Raw genomic sequence first — 20,256 nt, forward strand, 5'->3', positions numbered from 1 at the left:
ATGAGGGAGTAACTACTAGTGTTAGGGCAGGTGTGGGAGAGACTGATAAATTTCAGGTGAAAGTAGGATTGCACCAAGGCTCGGTGCTTAGTCCTTATTTATTCTCATTAGTGTTGGACCAGATAACAGCGAAACTACAGGGTAGCATTCCATGGTGTCTAATGTATGGTGATGATGTAGTGTTAATAGGAAATAGCGAAAGAGACTTAGAACAAAAACTGGAACAGTGGAGACAAGCTCTGGAGGAAAAAGGTTTAAAACTTAGTAGGACAAAAACAGAGTATTTGGAATGTTCATTTAAAGATGGAGTTACTACAAATAAAATGGTATCTTTGGATGGTGAAATGATTGTGAAAAGCAATAGTTTTAAGTACCTAGGATCGGTATTAAAGAGTAATGGAGAAATAGATGGAAATGCATGCAGTAGAATTAGGGCTGCAAGGATGAAGTGAAAAGAAGCGAGTGGTGTGTTGTGTGACAGAAAAATTCCAATGAAACTGAAGGGAAAATTCTATAAAACCGCCATAGGACCGGCCATGATGTACGGCAGTGACATACTGAATGTTGGGCAGTGAAAAAGAAAGAGGAACAACGAATGCATGTGGCGGAAATGAGAATGCTTAGATGGATGAGTGGAGTGACAAAGAAGGATAAAATTATAAATGAGTAGGATTAAGGGAAGTCTAGGTGTGGTACCAATTGATGCCAAAATGAGAGAGCATAGGTTAAGATGGTTTGGTCATGTTCAACGTCGAGACGTTAATCACCCAATACGAAGAATAGCTGAAGTGCAGAGTAGGAGAGGAAGACCAAAGAAGACCTGCGGGAGACGATAAGGCAGGACATGTTGGTAAAGGGGATTAAAATTGATATGACCCAAGACAGAATTGTGTGGAGAAATGCAATTAGGGAAGCTGACCCCGCATAGCGATAAGGCAAAGAGAATGATGACATCAGTCAGTACGGCTGATCCTTAGGTTAGGTTAGAGTTAAATTATGACGGAAAAGAAAATTTTTAAAAGAAAATTTCAGTCAATAATAGGTACTATAAATAATAATTGTTTATAAAAACGAAAGACTTACCGCATGTGTTGCATTGATACTTCCTCTCCCCTGTATGTACTTTATTATGAGCCACTAATCCGTGCCGATTTGTAAACCTTTTCCCACAAGTCATACAGCTCAATGGTTTTTCACCAGTATGAACTCTTGAATGTATCTACATAAAATAACACGAGTAAGGGGTGACAATATTATATTTTATGAGTTTATGTATCGAAATAAGTAAGCTCGACAGTTTCGATCACAAACTTTATTACGTTGAGCAATTCTTTTGCAGTTTTTACAAAAATAATAAAAATTATTTTTAAAGAGGTTTAAAACTAAAATATTAATTAACTATTAATAACGTAAAAAAATTAAAATCTTAAAAAATCCAAATGGATTACATAAATGTTCAAAACGTTTCCGGACCTATCAGACCATGATCAGTGAACTCGTATTACTTGTTTAATAGCCCCAGAATCAAACAGTGGTTGAATTTAATATACAATTTACATTGCGAAATTGAAACGGCTTAAAACCGATGTTAATGGATAACTACCGGGAATATGAAGAATCACTACCCTAACATAATCAACACAAACGTTTTTACTAACTAAAACTAAAACGTTTGTGTCGATTATGTTCGGAATGGGTTCATGTTCCCGGCAGTTATCCATTAACATCGGCTTTAAGCCGGTTACATTTTACAATTTCACAATGTAAATTGCATGCATATTAAATCCAACCACTATTTGGTACTGGGGCTATTAACCCGGCATCCGACAGGTGGGGAGTAGTACACCCCAACAATACTGAAGCGCCTAAAACATAACGAAATTTTGCATGTAGTGGAACTAGCGGCTAGATAGCTTTCTATTGGATATTCATCTATTAGATGACACATAGTTTTTAGTCGTCTGTTTAGTTTCCGCAAGTAGATTTGGATTGAAAGTGGTCACACACACTCTAGTGTCGAATTTTTTACCTTCTGCAGAATTGTTTTTAATTTGTTTTACTTCTATAAATAAGTAAGTATAGGTAAGTGAATAATACTTATTACAGATTTTAACATATATTTTTATTAGTTTAAGCTAAAATGAGTTACGAACGAAAACAAACACGTCATTAGGCCTTATGGGATGAACCAGACAGTGACGAATGTATTGGCAAGAGTGATTCGGAATTAAGTGAAGAAATAGAGAATGTTAGTGTAAATAGTGACTATGCTGCCCAGATTCAAGATGTTGACGTTCGAGATATCACATACAACTAAATGTAAAGATATTTTTTGAGATTCTTTAACTCTTTCAGTTGCTGGGTTTTGTCACAGTGTCTGTCTGTCTGTTAGTGGCAAAAATATTCACCTGTCGGATGCCGGGTTAAGCAAGTAATACGAGTTCACTGAGGATGGACTGATTGGTCCGAAAACGTTTTGAACATTTATGTAATCCATTTGGATTTTTTAAAATTTTAACTTTCAATTAAAACTATATCTATGTATTACTAAGGAGTTTTTTACTTCGATGTTAAGTGTTATTTAGCTATATGATATACAGTCAACTCCCGGGAACTATCCCGTTTTAATTTAAAATATTAATATTTTTTAATACATTTCAATAGCAACTGATTTAATCCAAAAAATATTTAGATTGTTTAGTGTTTGATATTGCTATAACTTACCAGTAAATGGTTTGGCTCGTAAAATCTTTTGCCACATACAGTACAAAGATGTTTTCGTTCCCCTCCATGTATTCTCATATGTTTAATTAAAGTGTCAGAGGCAGCGAAATCTTTGCTACAGTGGGCGCACTTATATGGACGATAATCTGGATGTTTGGATGTCATATGAGACTTGTAAATTTTCATTACTAAAATTTAATTCAGAATATGACTACAGCAGAACGTGGATAATTCACAGTGGTACATTACCGTTAAACTGTTGATGGCAAACTTCACAAGCTATTTTTTTACCATGAGTCACTAAATGTGACCTTAAAGTGGTTTCAAATATAAATTCTTTATTACAAATTTCACATAGAAACAATTTAGACTTATTTCTTTGACTAGCTTCTTTTGTTTTTGCTTTTGGATAAAATTTTATAACTGATTGATTGTTAATGCTTGCCATATTGTCCAATACTGCAGGATTCGCCACTTCTGTGTCAATATTTTGTGATACATTTCTTATATTATTGATATCATCAAAGTTCTTCACAATTTGTATTCTATTATCTGCTGCAACCTCAACATTATTTGTATTAGGGACATCTTGGTCGTCATAAATCTCCAGGCAAAGATCATTGGAGTTATTGTTGTCCAATATGGTAATAGATTTATATATAATTGTTGATTCAACAGGGAATAATACCGCTTTTAAATGACTATCAGACTTCAAGCACTGAGTTTTAAAATTAATTGCTACATTTAAAGTGTAACAACAATTGTTGCAGATTAAATATGGCAAACCATCATTTTCCTGGACCTGAAAATAATATATATACGATTTTAACATAATTTGATCTTAATATGGTTTACTGTAAAGAGGCCGAAATCATTTGACTGAAAGCCAATAAGACCGAACTCATTAGACCGAAAAGCACTTTACCGAAACCTCACTAGACCGAACAGTAGAAGACCGAAACGCATTAGGTACATAGTACAGGGTGCTCAAACAGGATTGTACATAATCCGAGCAAGGCTAACGTAAACCTCCCTTCACCCTTTATCCAGGCTTAGGACTGGCAGCACAAAGTACTGGCGAGTTTAGAGGTTGTTTTTTGCTTTGTTATTTGTTTTTGGATTATTTTTTATTTATTATGTACAATACTAAAAATTAAATACTAAAAATAGTTTAGAGGTTGTTTTTTTGCTTTGTTTTTTGTTTTTAATAATACAATAAACAAAAAGACAGATTTAGTCGGTTTGCTAAACTCAGACAAAATTGGCTAGTGATTTTAGTCGGTAATTTTTTTTGTCAATTTTGCTAAAATTGGCAAAATTACTAACTATTTAGTAATTATTAACTATTTAGTAATTTTTTTTTGCCAATTTTACCAAATTGGCAAAATTACTTACTGAAATCACTAGTCAGTTGTGTCTGACTTTAGCGAACCGACTATACCTATACAAAATCTTAGTATAATTTACTACAATCTTTTTTAATGTATATGTTACGGTACAAGTAGATAATCTGGCAATTGTACACAATTACCGGTAATTGTATACAATTACCAGAGTCGACGGTAAATGTAGGAAATATTATTTAAAAACCATTTATTTCCTACTTTTACCGGTAATTGTATACATTTCCCAGATGATCTTGGTAAAAGTAAGACATTCAAATTATAACGAACGATACGCAAGCGGAATGCCACAATACATAACTGTATAAATCATAGCGATATATTTCGATATGTGTAAAATTTACCAGAAAAAATCTAAAGTTCCCAAAAAAGGTTTAGTAGTGAAACCCCTACTGTCAAAAAGAAATGAATAGTAGATGTCAAATACATTTGATAGAATGGGCTTGAAGCCCAAGCAGATAATTGATTTAAGTTCAATCCGCGAAGATCACGTGTAGAAGAAGTTGCATTAGTTCTTCTTGACATATTTTGTGCCTTTGTAGCTCCTAGAATTCTTTACAGCGACAATGGACGAGAATTCTCCAGCATAATTATAGAAGAAGTGTGCGCCATGTGGAAAGATTTGAAGATAGTGCATGGTAAGCCAAGACACAGTCAGACACAAGGATCTGTTGAACATGCGAATAAAGACATTGAAAATACACTAAGTTCCTGATTGGAAAGCAACCAAACAGACACGTTATCAGAGGGTCTTTGATCTGTATAATTCGCTAATAACCGAGCTTACCCTTCTGGCATCAAGTGCAGTCCGTATGAAGCTATGTTTGGGGTTCCTCTCAAAATTGGTTTTAAAACTTCATCACTGCCAGCAGATGCTCTAGAAAATATTTCAACTGAAGAAGATTTGGAAGTAGAAGGACAAGTAAAGGAAAGCCAGTCAGGTCCTGATTCCGAAGGACGTGAAAAAGAAGAAGTGGATGAACCAAATGAGCTTCTAATAAAACAAGAACCATGGTTGCTCGCTGAGCAACCGCCAGTTAACGAATCTAATGCGATTCTAGAAACTACTTTCTAATCAAATTTCAGAGAGCCGAGATTATGTTACAATTAAACGGGCACGTGCAAAGGAAGGTCTTGAAAAGCAAACGAAGAAAATGCTTATAACATCAAACTTGAAACTGGTAATGTCGGTGATACGATACGGTAAAGTTGTATTCCAGATTTGACAGGGCACGAAGTGATTCTAAAAATGTTTGGCTGTTCTTATGAGTACATAATATTTAAAATGAAATATACGAATTGGGTACTAAAGAAAGGCGACTGCCACAGTTGTATAGCAGAAGTCAATTGACCATCTGCAAATAATCATTCATTTTTCTAGACATGGTTCCAAAACTAAATATGTCACTCGAATATGTTAGAAAAACGTCTTTCTCGGGTGGACAAGGCTATCAGCGATGAGCTTGCAAAAGTAAATGTAAAACAGATTAGTGTAAATGTAAAAAAAAGAACTATTGGAATTTATTGTTTTTATTTCAACATTTTACTTACTTTTACAGCTGGTCCTTGGTAATTGTATACAATTACCGGTAAAAGTAGATTATTGAAAATAATTTTCTACATTTACTGACGGCTCTGGTAATTGTATACAATTACCAATTATCTACTCTTACCGTAACATATGCACCATTTCGGTCTAATGCTGTTCGGTCTAGTGAGGTTTCGGTAAAGTGCTTTTCGGTCCAATGAGTTCGGTCTACTGCGTTCGGTCTAATGAGTTCAGTATAATTGTCGTGTAGGTACCCTTAATAGACAGGGGCTTTTTAATGGCATATATTTAGATATATTAATCATTTAGCCAATCGCCATCAGATTATAGTGTAGTGTGTGTGTGTTGAGCAAATGGTCTCGTCACTTAGTAAAGTCAACGTCCCTGTCTTTACAAAGAGACACTTATTGTATCTGAATATCTGCAATCCCTCAGGTGAGTACGGATTTGGACACTGTCCCACAATTTTACATACTTGATTACCAATTTAGCAAAATGTTATTTAATTTATTGGAAAGCTTAGCAAAAAAAATGTGCAGAGAACTTAAAAGTTTAGGACCTACATGATACTCAATAAGATATAGGAACACTGTTCTTCTTCAAGTGCCTTCTCCTCAATGGAGGTTGGCTACTACCATTGCAAACGCTTAACTCTCTTCAGCTGTTCTTATTAGCTATTCAAAATATAGCCCTGTCCGCACTGTTGGATACTTCTTAAACTGGCATGGGTCACTAGGTTGGTTGTTCTTACTTTAGTCGTGCATGAGATTTTGTCTCACACATCTAACTTTTGCCTTTTTTTACGAAATAAAATGTTCAAAATAGATTTTAAACTTTTTTTTTAATAACTAGTGAAAAAAAAGATACAAAAAATAAATAATAGGAATTAAACCCAGAATTTTCATCAATCTTCATATCCACATAATTCACTAACGAACTTTGGACAAGTAAAAGAAGAATCCTCTGGACAAATTATTTGCTATTAAAAATTACAATTATTTTTAACTTTTTTAATTTTTCTATTTTTACTATATAATTCTTGTTATAAATATAGCCACCTTCAGGAGGCTCGAACTCATCTTCAACTGGCTCGCAATCTGACTGTTCACTGTCCGTATCATGTTCTCTTTCTGCGTCACATTCGTGTTGATCGTGTCTTTCAACCTGGTCATTGAGACCTTCAATTTGTTCAATTCTATCCAAAACTGTAGAAATAATAGTAATTTTATCGTATGCTTCATCCAACAGTGAAAGTTCTAATATTCTCTTTTGCACGATTTATATTACAAATACATTATAACATAATGCTATAATATAATATATAATGCTATAAAATACTGCTAAATAGTAATATACACTGTTGGTCACACGATGAGCGAATATCTTACGTGAAGTATGATGACTTAACAATCAGGCAGTACTAAGACAACTGAACCACCATCTGAGCTGACAAGCCTATTCGATTGTAGAGGGAGGATAATTAGGAGACTAGAAGGAACTAGAGCGTGTGTAATTTATTAGGGAAAAAGTTGTGTGTAATATTTTGAAACCGTGAGAGAAAGTCTCATGTAAGGTTAACCTATCTTTCCTTTCACTATTAGTTGAACATATTGGTCCATTATTCTGTCTTAGTATGTGGACTACGTATGCAAGCGCGGCTCCTCCTTAGGGTCAATTGGTCAATGACCCCCCTAAAATAATCTCATAAAAATACCAATTTTATTAAAAATATCTTTTATCTAAAACTTCACTCTGAAATATAAAATTCTCTCTCAGCAGTCTGCATTGGCAAAACAAATATAATAGATATAATAACGTCGCGCCTCGCGCTATACACAAGCCCGTGGCTGGGCCGTATTTTAAATTGTCTATATACAGTTCTTATGGCTTATGGACAAATGCATGTAAAATAGAAAAGAGACGGCAGATAGCAATTTCGTGGGCGAGAGTGGGAGTGACCTTTCCGTCGTATACCTCTAGTAGAGTCGACGGCCTCACGTTTAGTTAGTTACCGTCTGCTGACCGCACTTCACGGCAGGTCTATATCGATCGCGGCGTATTTGCGTAATTTATTTTGTTTTGTTGGATTTTTTTGTGATTGTAACAAAAACAAGATGAGTGTTGTTGACGAAATAATTGCCTTAAAATCTGCTGGAACACTAAATTATGAACGGCGGCTTGAGAAAAAAGAAAGTGGTCGACCAAAACCAAACATGAATTTAAAACAAACAACAAAGGATAGGGGTAAGGACATTCAAAGATATTTTAAAGAATCAATGTACAATTTGTGTGATTGGATTTGTGGCTGCAGTGTGAGAAATGCATTTTTTTGCTATCCGTGTTTACTGTTTTCGAATGACGCTGTATGGGCGAAAAATGGAGTAACTGACATTAAGCATTTAAAAGTGAAAATTACAAAACATGCCTCTTCAACTACTCATATAAATTCATCAATGAGTTACGCAAGTTTAGGACGTGTTAACATAAGACAGCAACTTGATAGTGTATATCGTAAATCTGTGCATGACTTTAATGAATTGGTATCTAAAAATAGGTATATTTTAAACAAACTAATCGACTGTGTAAAATTTTGTGGAGTTTTCGAAATTGCATTGCGCGGTCATGACGAAAGTGACAGCTCCAATAATCGTGGAATTTTTCTGGGCCTTATCGATTTTGTTTCTGAACTGGATTTAATGTTTAAAGAACACATTGAAAAAAGTACAGTATTTAAAGGAACATCGAAAACAATTCAGAACGATATTTTAGAATCAATGTTAGCCATTGTGCATACTCATATCATGAAGGAGATTGGCCAGACAAATTTTGTGGCCATTCAAGTAGATGAGACCACAGACAGCTCCAATAAAACGCAGATGATTATCATATTGCGATATGTATTAACTGGTATTGTACATGAAAGATTTTGGAAATTTGTTAACCCCCTAGGTACTACAGCACAACATTTAACTAATGTAATATTGGAAGAACTTCAATTATTAAAAATTAATGAAGCACCTGAAAAATTGATTGCCCAAAGTTACGATGGTGCATCAGTCATGAGCGGTAAACTGGGAGGAGTACAAACAAAAATTAAAGAAATATACCCAAATGCACACTTCATTCACTGCTATGCCCATCAATTTAATCTTATCCTCCAAAAAGCGGCGAGTCAACACAAACCGATAAAAATATTTTTTGCAAATTTACACGGATTTTCGTCCTTTTTCGGCCGATCTCCAAAACGTACGATGGTTCTGGATAGAGTGGTTAAAGTAAGGCTACCTAAAGCTGCGCCTACTCGATGGGCTTTCAATACAAAATGTGTTGAAATTGTATACACTTATAAAGATGATTTAAAATCTTGCTTAGAGGAAATTATTGATGAGGAGCAAGATGGTAACAATATAAATCAAGCAACTGGTTTAAAAAGACATTTGGAAGATGAGCATTTTTTATTTTGGTTAAATTTTTTCCATAAAATAATGCCCCATGTTGATATATTGTTTAAACAATTGCAAATGCGAGACATTGATGTTATATCTGTCAAAAATTGTATCCTGTCTTTTAACAACAATATCCAAATAATTAGAAATACTATTTTGGAATCAGAAGTACCAAGCACATCAACAGCAAAAAAAAGAAAAACTACTGCAGAGGATCCAAAGCGACGAACTGCACTTGAAATTTGTGATATTATTATATCTGAAATAAATCACAGGTTTAGTTTCAATGATCATCTCATGATTTCACAGTTATTCTACATAGAGAAATTTGAAGCATACACTACCAACTTTCCGCAAAATATTTTAAAAATGGTGACGGCTAATTATCCCACAGTGAATATTTCCAAACTAAAATCGGAACTTGAAGTCTTATATTGTCGTGAGGATTTTCGCAATAGTGCTGGTGCAGTAGCCATACTTCAGCTTTTTATTAACATGAATTTGTCTGAAACATTTTCTGAAGCAGTGAAGTTATTAAATATTTTGTGCACACTCCCTATGACAACCGTGGAAAGTGAGAGATGTTTTTCTACTTTAAAAAGAGTAAAAACATTCCTGCGTAATACGATGGGACAACCTAGACTTAGTGCCTTGTCTATGCTGAGCATCGAGAAAACGCTTGTCAAGAGCATTCCAAATTTCAATGAGAAGGTCATAGACTATTTTGCAGAACTAAAGGATAGAAGAATTGACTTAAAATATAAAAATATTTAAAGTAAGTTTCGTTTTAATAAATTTACAATTTATTATACTATAAATATTCCTATCTATATATCAGTCAATAACCTGTTCATACCATTTTTCCTATATTTTTTAAAAGATTTACTCTAAAAAAAGACAAATTTAATTTTCGGAAAACTAGGGTAAATAGTATTGAGTTTTATCTAAGTCTGTATTTTTTATCTAAAATATAAATGCTAAAAGATCTTTTAAATACTTTAAAAAATCAACAGTTTGAAGTTTTCAAACCAAAATGACCCCCCTGAAGATTGACCCACGAGCCGCCGCTGTACGTATGATGTTTTTCTAACTTTCACTGTGTTGAAAAGTTCCCGTTCCTTGCATATTCTTTGCAGCACTTCTTCGTTTGAGGTATGCAATGTCCATGTAATTTTCAGAACTCACCTGTAGGTCCACATTTAAAAGGCCTCCAATTTTTTTACACTCGAGGTTTAAAGGGTCTACATCTCAACTGCATAGAGAATAGTTGAACATATGTAGCATTTTGATAACACAGTCCAATTTTGCGTTTTATTTGAGGCGAAATTCAATAGGATTGTCAGGGTATCGCTCAAAATTGATAGCCTCTGGAGGGGCCTGAGACGAGTGCAGTTTATTGGTGGTGTGAACATTTTTAAAATAAGGGCTAATAAACAAATAAATATATGCCACTTGCCATCAAGTATTTACGAAATACAAAATGTCTGCCCTGACAATCCTATTGGATTTGAAGTATAGCAGATCTTATTTCTAGATCAGGGTCAGTAGGCAGTTGCTATTGGTCCAACATCCCAGGTATTTAAATTTGTTAACCTGTTCTAAAATGTGCCCATTTATTGTGCAAGGATGAGGTACTTTTTGCTTTTTTTGAGATGACTTTGGTTTTCTTAATATTTATTTTCATACCAAATTGCTCATAGACTGAGTTGGTCCTGTCGATGAGTAGTTATAGACCCAAGTTAGAAACCTCAATCAACATTGATCGCGTTCACCAGATAAAAACGTTGGCAATCAGTTTGCGCTTGACAGCAAACGTTTATTTATTTATTTATTCACGGGCAAGCCCCATTCAGAAATAAATGTTACAGTGTTCTAAATTATCATAATATAACATAAATTATCATAATATAACATAACAAAATGGTTTGAGAAAAAACAATTCTGAGTAGTACAGTTACAAAAAAGAAAAAAAGAATAAGATAACATATAGTTCAGGACAATTACAAACAAAAGATAACACCTAAATCAATTCAGATATGTTCCAAGGTACCTATAACAGTTTTGAGTTATCTAATACATACAGGCCATGTAACACTAATCACAATACAAAAGCTCTGGCCGAAAGTATTAAAAAGTTAGGGAAGAAATATGATTTTTAAAGCGGGAAACTGATATATTAAAAATTTCGAGGTTATTTAATAAGTTAGCTAATCGAAAAGTTCTAGGAATAAATGTGTTATAAGAATAATTGAATCTATGAAAAGAGACATAACAGGTTTGCACCTGCCTAGTCGAACGACTGGGGACAAATAGAGATATTTTGGAGAGAAGTTCGGGACAGTTACACAGCCCGTTGATAATTTTAAATAAAATTATTAAGTTTCTTTGTTTTCTGCGTACCTCAAGAGGAGGTAAGTTCAGTATGCGCTCTAATGCAGAATAGTCGTAGTATATATGCATCTTAGTGGCAGTATATCTCAGAAAATTGTGTTGGACAGCCTCAAGTTTCAGTTTATGAGTAAAGCAATAGGGGGACCAAATTGTGGAACAGTAATCGAAATGAGATCTAACCAGGGAGAAATAAAGGGATTTAATAGCTGAGATGTTAGTAAAGTCTCTGGTTGTTCTTTTTATAAAGCTTCATCTTTATAGACTTCTGTATTGTACTGGAAAGGTGTGATTTATAGCTAAGGGCGGAGTGAAGGATCACATCTAGATCCTTAGTTTCACAGGAAGAATATAAGGTTAGATTATTTATACTATATTCGAAGATGATTGGATGATGAGTTTAATGGAAACGAAGAATATGACATTTGGATGCATTCAAACACATACCATTTTGCATACACCAGTTAGATAGGCGATCAATATCACCTTGTAGACTAAGTGAATCAGCCTCACATGTGATTATTTTAAAACATTTTAAATCATCAGCGACATTTTAAAACATGTTTGGAAAGCGATCGCCATTTTTGCAAGCATAGAATATTTATGCTGAACTTTGCAAAGGTGTTATTATTATCCAGATTTAGCCATACGGCTCACACTCCCTCTAAGGGGAAAATTGACTCATCCCAGATACCTACGGTATCAAAAGGATTGAGCTCTGGTGGGACTCTTTCCGTGTTATCGAGCCCTAGGTGACTTGGTATGCAGGTGTATCTCCCAAAAATTTTCGTACACATCTGGCCGTTGCGAGTAGTACTGCTTTCTGCATGGTCTTATAAAGATGTTCATTAAGACCCAGCTTTTTTATGCTTTCGAGGAGGGTCTTCGGAATGACTCCAGTAGTAGACATAATAATCGGTATCGTCTGGGTACTTTGCATTCTCCATTGTTATTATTATTATTATTATTATTACAAAATAAGGAAAGGCAGAGGAGCAAGCTCCTATTATGCCCAAAAACAAAGAAACATTTTATTATAAAATTAATAACAAATTCTCAAGTTAAGATCAAGATGGATAACAAAATTATGGTAACAGTAGATAATGCAGTCCTAAAAATAATAATGTCCTATTATAAATCAAGCAAAGAACAATCAATTCTATTTTTGAATATGTTTACACTAGGTGCCAATATGGTATCTTGGTCCAAGTTATTCCAGATATTAAATATTCTGTTCGGCAAGAAGTTCACTCTGGATCTTGCTGTTGTCTGTTCCCTCTTTAATTTGTAACGATGGCCTCTTCCGATAGTCTTTCGTCTTGATTTAGAGTAAACATGGTATTCAGGTTTCCAATATTGTATTTTAAAATACGGAAAGACATAATTAGGTCACCGCGAAGACCTCGATGCTCGAATGTTGTCAGATGAGCCATGGAGAGTCTATCTTCATAATTGGGTCTTACACGGCCAAAAGCCAGTCTTGTGGCTTTCCGCTGAACATTTTCAAGTAGGCTTTTATCGAGACCGAGATCTGGATTCCACACTGGCCCGGCAAACTCAAGAATAGGTCTGACGTATATTGTGTAAAGTTTACTACTAACAGAGGTTAAAGATAAACGAGTAAAACATTTACGGATCAGAAACAATTTCGAATTTGCACGTTTACACACCGACACTATGTGATCAGACCAATTTAAGTCACTATTAATTATCACTTCAAGATCGTTGTGAGACGCTACTGACATGATGGGATGTCCATGAATAAAGTATGGTAGTGATGGATTATTTTTGCCGATATGTAGTACAGCGCATTTTTCAATGTTAAGCGGAAGTAACCATTCGGAAGACCATTTGAATATTGCGTCAAGATCGTGTTGAAGGACATGTTGGTTAATAATAATTGGATTCACATATAACTTGGTATCGTCAGCGTAAATGGAAACATTACTGGATAGAGTAATGGCCCAAGTACTGATCCTTGTGGGACTCCGCTCTTGACTGGTTTATCTAGTGAATAGGCTTCCCCAACACGAACCCGGAAGTATCTGTCAGATAGAAAATTTTGAATCCACATTTTTAACTTTCCTCGAATACCAAAGTGATCCAATTTAGCAAGTAGTCGACGTTTAGGAACACGATCAAAAGCTTTGGAGAAATCTAAGTAGACCACATCAGCAGGAAGCCGATTATTTAACGCTGACGTCCAGTCGTTTACACAATGAAGAAGGTTTGTGATGGTTGAACGACCCTTGATAAAGCCATGCTGTTGTTGGGGGATAACATTTTCTTGAAGGAGAAACTCAGACATGGCTTCCGAAATAATGGATTCCATGACCTTGCCGACAATAGCAACTAGGCTTATTGGACGATAATTGTTGCAATCAAGTTTATTTCCTTTCTTAAATATAGGAGTAACCGAAGCCAATTTCCAGGACGAGGGGAGATACCCCTGATTAAAAGAAACATTCATTATGAGAGATATGGGGATGGCTACAGATTCTGCACATTGTTTAAGGAAAAAGGATGTTAGTCCGTCTAATCCAGGAGATGAATTATTGCGTAATTTCCGTAAATAATGTTTAATTTTATCCGGTGTGAACGAGATATTATCAAGTTGAAAGATGCCGTGGACACATTATTTGAGGAATGGTATCGTTCAGTTCATCTGTAAAAACCTGAGAAAAAAATAAAGATAAACATTCCGAAGATTCATGATTCGAAGAACATAAAGACCCGTCAGCTTTTTGAAGTAGTGGTATGGACACTTTAGAAGATAAGGATGTGCGTATATACCGATAAATCTTTTTACTATTACCACTTGCAATGATAGATTCTTCAAATTCTGTTCTTAACTTTAGCAACGATTGCTTGACTCGGTTGGAGAAATGGCGGTGAGCTAGGAAATCATCGCGGGAACCAGTAAGTTTATATGTTCGCCAAAGCTTTCGCTTATGCCGAATTAAGCGGGTAGCTGAGAGGTTAATCCAAGGTTTTAATCGATTTCTGTATTACTTGCCGTTCGGTTGTATGATTAGAAATTGTTGTAATAGCAGTACGAAGAAAAGAGTCCCACATTGACGATGGATCTGGGTGATTAAGAAAAAAAGATTGCCAGTCTATCTGGGACAAAACAGAATTAACATTAAAGAAATCAGTAGTGGCATAGGTTACGAAATTATTTTTGCAAGACGGTGTTAAATTAAATTGAATGTGAGCAGTAATAAGTGAGTGGTCAGAAATACCAACAGGAGAGGACACTTCAAGTCCAGAAATCAATTGATCGTCATTTGTCAAAAATAAATCTAAAATTGAAGGATGATTGTGGACTCGAAACCTTGTAGGTTCAGTAATTAGTTGCATTAAATTAGAGTTCATGATAAAATTTTTAAACAAATTTTGGGAATTGATAGTATCAGTTTTGGAAATAACGGGCCAACTATCTCTGAAAAATTGAAATCTCCAACAATAATGAGATTTTCAAGAGATAACAATTCCTCAAGTTTCTCGATAAGCATATTGTCCTGGGTGAGTACTGTATCCGGAGGTCGGTATATGCAAACTATGTTAAATGTAAAAGAGTTATTGGTGATAAGTAAATTGATAATTTCTATACCTGGCAAGTCAATTGTTTTATTAGATATTGAAAAATTTTTACTAATTACATTTGCTAAATAGATGCATACTCCTCCTCCCCCTCGACGAGTACCTCTGTTTCTACGAAATATAGTAAAATTATCAATGTTTAAAATAGCACCGGGGATTGAAGAATTAAGCCACGTTTCAGTCAGGAGAATAATATGAGGTTCTAAAAGTTGAACAGTACTTATAAATTCATTAAATTTGGACAAAAGAGAGTTTAGATTTGTATACATAAGAAGTCAGTCTGTGAATTTTGGTGCAAGCGAGTTATGAACGAAATTTCATTATCTTTGGACAGCCATTCACATATTTGATGGTAAGGTCATTTTCTCCATTATTTTTACGAGTTTCAAGCTCAGTATGAAGTTCCTTTAACCGGAGTTGCTGCATGGGTGTCTTGTCGTCAATAACAGAATAAGTTTCAGTGGATTTGTTTTCCAAAAGTTTATTTTTGTTGCGAAGAATTTTTCGAGTGTGGTGTTCGGAACTCATTATCACTTTTATCATGCGAGGGAAACGTTCATTTTGATTCGGTTTACCGACTCTATAAAATATTATAGGACTTTCCTGACATCCGATCACTTCCAGGGCTAAATTGATTTTATTCGTATCATGTTCTTTTTGCTTTGTGGATCTCCTGTAGTTTCAGGGACGCCCCTAATCAAAAAAATTTTGGAACGTGATATGCGGTCAGCGGCTTCATTGACAATACTATCGGTAAATTCTGTTGTTTTAATAGAATCAAGTTGATTTAATTTATCGCTGAGTTCAGATAGTTTGTCATGGAAGTCGTCAATTTTCTTCTAAATATCTGCTTTAAATTCCACTAGAAGACTCTTGATTTCATTAATATTTCCGATGTTTGAACTGCATGCATTGCAAAGTATACATATTCCACGCACTTTCTGCCTAGTAACTCGATAATCGACCGACAAATCCGTACAAGCGATGTGTATTGGCTTCTTACAGCCATCACACTGGAGCTTTCGATCGGAGGTAGAAGTTGGCTTGGAACAATTTGCACAACACGATGTATTCGGCATGATCCAGTTGGTGTTGGTTGTAGATATGAATTTTAATTATTGGACTGATAAATGAACAGCAAATATATCGTTATCACTTAAAGGTTTAAAAACACTATCACAAGAACTGTTTTTTCAAAAGCACATTTAATATCAATTAAATATAAATTTATCGTAGAGTAGCAAATACGACTGCTTTGATCGAAGTCTGAATGTAGAATGTTGACTGTTGAAAAAATATGGCGGGAATTTAAATTGTATATATTATAGAATATATTTTTATAATGGTTTAATATATAAAATAACGGTTACTGAAGACATTCAGTTACGTTATTATCTATTAAATCCATTTTCTTTTTTCTTTTAATAAAAAAAATAATTTTAAAAACTTATTTATTGAGAAAATTTATTTTAGGTTATGTTCAAACCAAACAAGCAAAATGTCAAATTTATTGCTTATTTAAAAAAAATGAAGATATGGCTAAATGTATATATACACTCACCGGCAAAAAATTCCGCCACCCAAAATTTGAGAATCTATAACTTTATTATTTGTACTTCGATTTTCAAGATTCTTGCACGAGTTTGTAGGTAGGTACATGCATTGATGTCAATTGCTATTATTCCGGTAAGAAAAATTTTTTGCTTAGATGGCATTATATGGGGGTGAATGTAAGCGTTGTTTTTTCTCCTAACTTTAAAAAATTCTGTGGAAAAATTGGAGGGCTGCTTTTGTTTCATACTCCTTTTGTATTATCCTAGAGGTATCACTAAGGTCTTGTTTTTTGAATTATCTGAATATCTCTTGTCTTGTAAGAGCTGTAATTAAAAACACTGCTTTGAAGGTTTATTTAATTAAAAATATCAAACGCACTAAAATTAACAAAACAAAACAAATTTAACAACAAAACAATTCAATAGCGGTTATGTCCACCTCTTGCAGCAACGACTGCTCGCAATCTGTTTAGCATCTAATAAAGATGTGTTTTCCTTGCCTGGGGAATAGCCCGATATTCCTCTACCAGGGCCATAACTGTACCAAATTTTCTGGAGGCCTAGGATGATGGCAAATAGTTTTTATTCATCCCATAAATGCTCAATATGATTGAGATCTGGGCTACATGCGGTCCGTTCTAATCTTATCAATCCAACCTGAATTGTATGAGTCAATCAGTGTTTTTATTTACAAAAAATCGTACAGCTCTTACAAGAAAAAAGCTATTAGGATAATTCAAAAAACAAAATGTTGGTGATGCCTCCGGGAAAATATGACAGGACTATCAAACAAAATCACCTATTCCATTTTTCCACAGAATTTTTTAAAATTAGGAGAAAATACAACGCTTCCTTTCACCCCTGTACACTGACATGCAAGCAAAATCTTTTGTTACCGGAATAATACCAAACAATATGAATACATGTACCTACAAACTGGTGCAAGAATCTTGAAAATCGGAGCACAAATAATAAAGTTGTAAATTGTCAAACGTAATCAAAAATTTTGGGTGGCGGAATTTTGTACCGGTGAGTGTAGCTTCAATAATATCATTTTGTATATCACTTGAAACTCTCGAAAAAACAGATGTTTCTAGATGTTGACAAAATTTTTGATCTTTTTTGGCAATTAATGTTAACAAATCCCTGTAATTGCCTCGATTGTCAGAGTCATCGCACTCAAAATGACCATGAAACGCCAGTTCTTGTTTGGCCCAAAAACATATACAGTATCTATTATAAGTGTGCTAAGGATATACCTATTTATTTTTTTAACAAACTCATTATGTTTAGCAATATTTGCTTTAAAAGCTTGGTTAAGAGAACTTTTGATTTTTGTTTTGCCAAACTGAATCAAATTGGGTATACATCTTACATGTAGGTAACGGAGAAATGTCATGTCTCCTTTTTAAAAATCTAACACTATTTCAATCGTGAACCTGGTCCACCCATTTTTCTGTAGAAACCAGAAGACATGGCCAACAATACAGTATATTTTTCTTGCAACCATAATATAGCCAGGGATTTTCACTGTTCCAACTAAATTTAAAATATCGAACTACTTTTGTTGATTCCTTTTTTAAATTGTTTAAAGTAGGTCTTTCATTTTTAATCTCATTTTTTTCTTCAAAATTATACAAGGAGAATTACTTTTCAAGTAGTTGATCGATTAAGAAGCGACACTCATCCATGGTTAACTGCACGCACACTTTTTATAGGTACTGTCACCAATTTTAAATCTGGTAACAGCGCTACTGATACACAGCACGCTTATGCCATCGCTTCTTCAAAATTTTCAGTCACTAGCTGGTCCCGGGCGCCAACGTGGGTATATAACCATTGTAACCAGAAATGAGTCTGGTAATAGAGTATAATAAAGTGCAACTGAGTCACATAAACTCGCCAATATTTTCGTCTCTACGAGTAGTTGGCTATTTACTGAGTTAGGTACTATTACCACATAATATAATAATATATTTCTATTGGTAAATAGAATTATTCATCGTCATAAAATATTTATTTGCAAGATTTTTAACTGTTACCAATGGTAACAGTGGTTACATGGACGCTTCGCCAGTGCTAAACAACCAACTGTTCAGCTCGCTGTCAAAAAGTTTAAGAATCAAAGCGCAAACAGTTGTGGACGTGTCTGCATCTGGTGAACGTAGTCAATGTATCATCTGCATAATATTATCTATGTTGTTGATATTTACCCCATTCCCCGTGATTCCATCCTTGGAATCCTCTAGTGTTTCTTTAAATAAAAACTAGGAGTAAAGTTGTAATAGCAGGGGTGAAAGAACACATCCTTGTCTAACCCCCCTCCTAATTTCTTCTTCTGCGGATGTGGAACCTTTCATTCTAACTATGGCGTTTTGGTTCCAGTACAAATTTTTTAGTAGTCCTAGTCTGATGTCTTTCTCATCTAAACCGACTTTTTGCAAACGTTTTAATAGTAGGTCGTGTCTTACTCGTACTTTATAGAACCATTATGGGCAAGCAATAAAATATTAAAAATGAACATGACCATAAAAACCCTATACCTATTATTTTCATTCCAAATCCTTCATATTTAAATATTTTTCTGATGGAAATTAATCTGTAACTGAAACTACACTTAAAAGATTATCTTACCTCAATAGAAGTGATTTCTTTTAACTCTTGCCTCAGGGAATTCTCAGAAAAGGATCTTAATTCATCTGCAGTTTTTTCATTCAAACATGTTCGACATAAACTATCTAAAGACGTAAAAACTGTGTCCGGCTCTACCATTTTGAAAAATATTACATACGCATGATTTGCAAGATTTATTATTTATATTTTTGTCTAGGGGTTATTTAAAAAAAATATTGTAAATATTTATTGTACTTGTACAGCTGATTCGTTGACAGTTGCTTGCTGACGCTGACATTGACAGTATATTTTTGTAAACACCGAATTTATGTAACGTAATATACACCCAATGTCATGTCAGTTATCTATAGAGTAGGTAAATTTATAGTTTTTATGTCTTCCTTTTTTGGACAAAGTTAAAATTGTTAAAATGATAGGATAACGGCAGAGTCTATTTTACTTTAAATCAGGCCCGAGGCACTACACAATTTTCGGGCCCCTAAAAATATAATTTAATAATAATAATAACTTTTTTAAATGTGTTAATTATTTAATAGAAATATAGTTGAACAAGAAAATAAAAATTGTATTAACAATAAATAAAATTTATATTTAAACAATTAAACATTCTTTAAGGGGATAGGCGCAAACTTTCGGCTTCAATGATATGCATTCGTTTTTTTTTCGAAGCCTGAGAAAACTAATAAGTATTTTTGAAAAATTTAAACGCAGAATGAAAGATTACGTTACTACCGAGGGCAGAAAGTCCCTTAAATCTTCGATAATGTTTATTTTAATAAGTTACACAGGGGTGAAAAAAAGAGAAAATTGAGTCTGATTTTTAATTTTAAATACATATCTTATTCAGAAGAAACTTTTTATTTATTCTAAGGGACATTCGTCCCTCGGTAATAATGTAATCTTTCATTCTGCGTCTAATTTTTTTTAAATATTCAATAGTTTTTTGAGGATTCGAA

General features: G+C 34.2%; 1 protein-coding gene across 1 annotated transcript in view; it reads right to left on the reverse strand.

The window, feature by feature from the left end:
- The window catches only part of LOC114328433 (zinc finger protein OZF-like), a 72,453-nt gene extending 52,887 nt beyond the window's left edge, over window positions 1-19,566 (reverse strand). Inside the window, exons 1-4 of the mRNA XM_028277283.2 lie at window positions 19,301-19,566; window positions 2,974-3,526; window positions 2,725-2,912; window positions 1,084-1,219 (exon numbers count right to left, since the gene is read on the reverse strand). Coding sequence (XP_028133084.1) covers window positions 1,084-1,219; window positions 2,725-2,912; window positions 2,974-3,526; window positions 19,301-19,438 — 1,015 coding nt within the window. The 5' untranslated portion in view covers window positions 19,439-19,566. The remainder of the gene's footprint in view (window positions 1-1,083; window positions 1,220-2,724; window positions 2,913-2,973; window positions 3,527-19,300) is intronic.
- Between the last annotated feature and the right edge of the window lie 690 nt (window positions 19,567-20,256).

Source organism: Diabrotica virgifera, chromosome 4 (genome assembly GCF_917563875.1).
Source record: "Diabrotica virgifera virgifera chromosome 4, PGI_DIABVI_V3a".
Taxonomy (NCBI): domain Eukaryota; kingdom Metazoa; phylum Arthropoda; class Insecta; order Coleoptera; family Chrysomelidae; genus Diabrotica; species Diabrotica virgifera.